This window comes from Theobroma umbraticum, unplaced genomic scaffold, assembly GCF_002168275.2.
Source record: "Theobroma umbraticum cultivar Fairchild unplaced genomic scaffold, ASM216827v3 scaffold_51.0, whole genome shotgun sequence".
NCBI classification, from domain to species: Eukaryota; Viridiplantae; Streptophyta; class Magnoliopsida; order Malvales; family Malvaceae; genus Theobroma; species Theobroma umbraticum.
Genome location: NW_018397260.1, coordinates 8,529,879 through 8,533,046, shown reverse-complemented (window position 1 = coordinate 8,533,046; position 3,168 = coordinate 8,529,879). Strand labels below are relative to the sequence as shown.

The following is a 3,168-nucleotide window of genomic DNA, read 5'->3' as shown; positions in this document are numbered from 1 at the left end:
TTTTTATGATATTAAGTATCATCATTAATTAATCTTATAACTTCAACACCCTTGAAATACATATTTCCTCATGTCTTTTTTTCTTTCTCTTATGTAGAATGTGTTTGCTGCTGGAACAGAAACTAGCGCCGCTAGTGTGATTTGGGTCATGACCTTCCTAATGAAATATCCTAGGTGTTTGAAGAAAGCTCAAGATGAAGTGAGAAGTTTGATAAGGAAAAATGATTTTGTAATTGAAGATGATATTCAAGACTTAACTTATCTTAAAGCTGTGATAAAAGAAACATTCAGATTGCAACCAATAGCTCCATTGTTGTTGCCACGAGAAACAATACGAAAGAGCAACATAAGTGGATATGAAATACCTGCCAAAACCTTAGTTTATGTGAATGCGTGGGCAATTGGAAGAGATCCTGAAGCTTGGGAAAATCCAGAAGAATTCTATCCAGAGAGATTCATCGGCAGCTCTATTGACTATAAAGGACTAGACTTTGAGCTCATACCTTTTGGTGCCGGAAGAAGGGTTTGTCCCGGAATACATATGGGAGTTGCGACTGTGGAGCTTGCCCTTGCTAATCTTCTCTACAAATTTGATTGGGAAATGCCGATCGGGATGAGTGAAGATGACTTAGACTTTGATGTGACAATTGGTTTGAGTTTACACAAAAAAAATGCTCTTTGCCTTGTGGCCAACGAGATCAATGTTTAATGCATGTAATGTTTTTTTATTTTGAAATGCTTAATGCATGTAATTTTATACAATTAACTTAGTTTGCTACTAGTTTGTTCTAGTTTGGAGTGTCAACAATATTTTATGTTGTCTATGTTTAATAATAAATTTATGTATTTTTAATATCTTTTAAGTAGTCTTCGCTTCACTTTTCGAAAAAAAAATTATCTTCACTTCAAAGAATATAATCTAATAATCTTAAATTAATTAATTTAATTAAACTTTCATTCGAGAAATCCATAATATTCTAGTTGAGTGATCAATTCGATGTTTCTTAAATTTTTGAATTTTTAAATTAATAAATAAAGATGTCATTTATTGCTTATTTAAAGTTCTATTAAAATTTATAAATTTTTGAAGAAAAGTACATAATTGGTTAAATTATATAACATGTATGCGTAGACACTCTATTTTGTCTGAAGTAATTTAAAGTAATTTTTTTATTATTTTTTTTCATTTTATTTTAATTATAATTAAAATTATAATTTTTGTTTTTAAATTAGATTTTTTTGGGCTTCCAAAACCCAAATATAATCTAAACAGTTACTAAATAGACCTTTTTGAGTTTTTGAAACCCAAAAGTCATTTGGTCCAAAAAAATAAAAAAAAAAATAGATTGACCTCGACTGTTGTGGCAACCAGCTAAGGGTGGATTGCCAGGGAGCCATCCTTTCTTACCTCCTTAGAACCTACTTCTGTTTCTCCAAGAATTATATAATGGAATCCCGAAGAATCAATAGGCAGTCACAGTCAAACAGAAACAAGACAGCATAATAGGTCCTGCTTTATGAATTATATATGCTAATTATAAGTTTAATATCTGCCTGACACGTGAGAATTAATCATAAGCACCCTTACTGGCAAGCGTGATGAAAATTATTGAGCTCTGATTTTTTATTTATTACTAGTTAGGTAACTTGAGATAACATGTCTTTTCAATTTGTGAGAATGCTGTTAATTCTGTTATTCATACATCAAATCCAATAAAAATTAGAACAAATGGAGCAGTCTCATCAATAATTCATAATTTTTTCTATTACATATCACCGACTTAATAATCGGCAATTATTTGCACCGATCAGGGAAAAAAAACAGCACCGTTACCAAGCTAAACTGTTAATTTAGAGTTCTCCCAATAGCCTTCCCTCTTTTCCTCTTCTTTCTGAAACCAAGAAACCGTAGCTAAAACCTTCTTCCCCTGGTCCTCCTAGTGTTCCTGTTATCAGTAACTTACACCAGTTTTTTCACGAGTCAATGATTATTGGAGGGAGATGAATAAAATACCTGTTATCCATCCCTTTAACGATAGAGTTTAATATTCAACTTAAAGCTAATTGACAAAGATTAGAGAGAATTGACTTGAATATAAGGCCAATTAATAATAGACGAGAAGTTAAACTTGAATATAAAACCACAATAAACCCAAGATTTAATAACACCACTCAACAGCAACTTTATGGCCCGATTCAAGAATACAGGTTTCTCAAATGATTAAAAAAAGTTTCCAACCATTCGTTGCTTCTGAATTTATCAACTTGAGTGAGGTAATGATTCGTTTAACAAGCACCATAATCTGCTCTGGCAGAAGCTTAAGTAGGCTTCCCGCTTACCTTGCTTCTGCTTTTTCAGGACAAAAGCGTTTCCATAATCTGGGTCGAGGAAGACGAGTAATTCAGTGATTTTAGGAGAATGAGACGAAACCGGTTGATGGGGTTGCCCATATGCTGGTTTTAAAATGCATGGTCATTCACTCGAGGAATAACGGACTGTCATGCTATACTTTTCCTTATTAATGTCCCCTTCAAATGCCTATTGAACCTGACATAAAAGAAGCAACTCTCAAATACTTATCCCAGCCCAGCGTCCCGAACAGCACTTATACGCATTGGCAGGATAATGTCATCCATGAATCTGATTATTAATTCCTATTTAAATTATTCAGTTATCTTCAAAAAAAAATTTCAAAAAATTTAATATTTTCTATTCAGAACTCATTGATGAACATCTTGATTCAAATAAGTCAAAACTCGAATAAGAAGACATAATCGATGTCTTTTTACAAATCTAGAAAGATCATGGCTTTGCGGTTGATCTCACTATGGATCACATAAAAGCTATGGTGATGTTCATTTACTTTAATTATTGATACTGCAGCAAATCCATAGGCAGGAAAGTATCAACACTTTTCTTCTTCTTTTCTAGTTTCCAAATAGTACATCATACAGCAAAAGCTTGAATCGACGTGAATCAAAGAATTCACTGGTTACAATACTAGATGCGACATTTTCCTTGTACTTTTTTAGTATTTGTGTAATTAGGTCGATTTTGTTTAATTTTTTATTGAAAGTAACTAATGATTCATTGTGGGCCCAATAGAGAACTAGGTATGTTAAAGTCTTAATCAAAGACAAATTACTTCAAGATATTTTATTTATGTT

General features: G+C 32.3%; 1 protein-coding gene across 1 annotated transcript; it reads left to right on the top strand.

Annotated features, from left to right (window-relative positions):
- Positions 1–62: 62 nt before the first annotated feature.
- On the top strand, positions 63–855 carry LOC110416286 (cytochrome P450 83B1-like). Its single transcript, XM_021428237.2, has one exon. The coding sequence runs from the start codon at positions 149–151 to the stop codon at positions 707–709; it is 561 nt and encodes a 186-aa protein (XP_021283912.1). The 5' UTR covers positions 63–148; the 3' UTR covers positions 710–855.
- Positions 856–3,168: the final 2,313 nt, after the last annotated feature.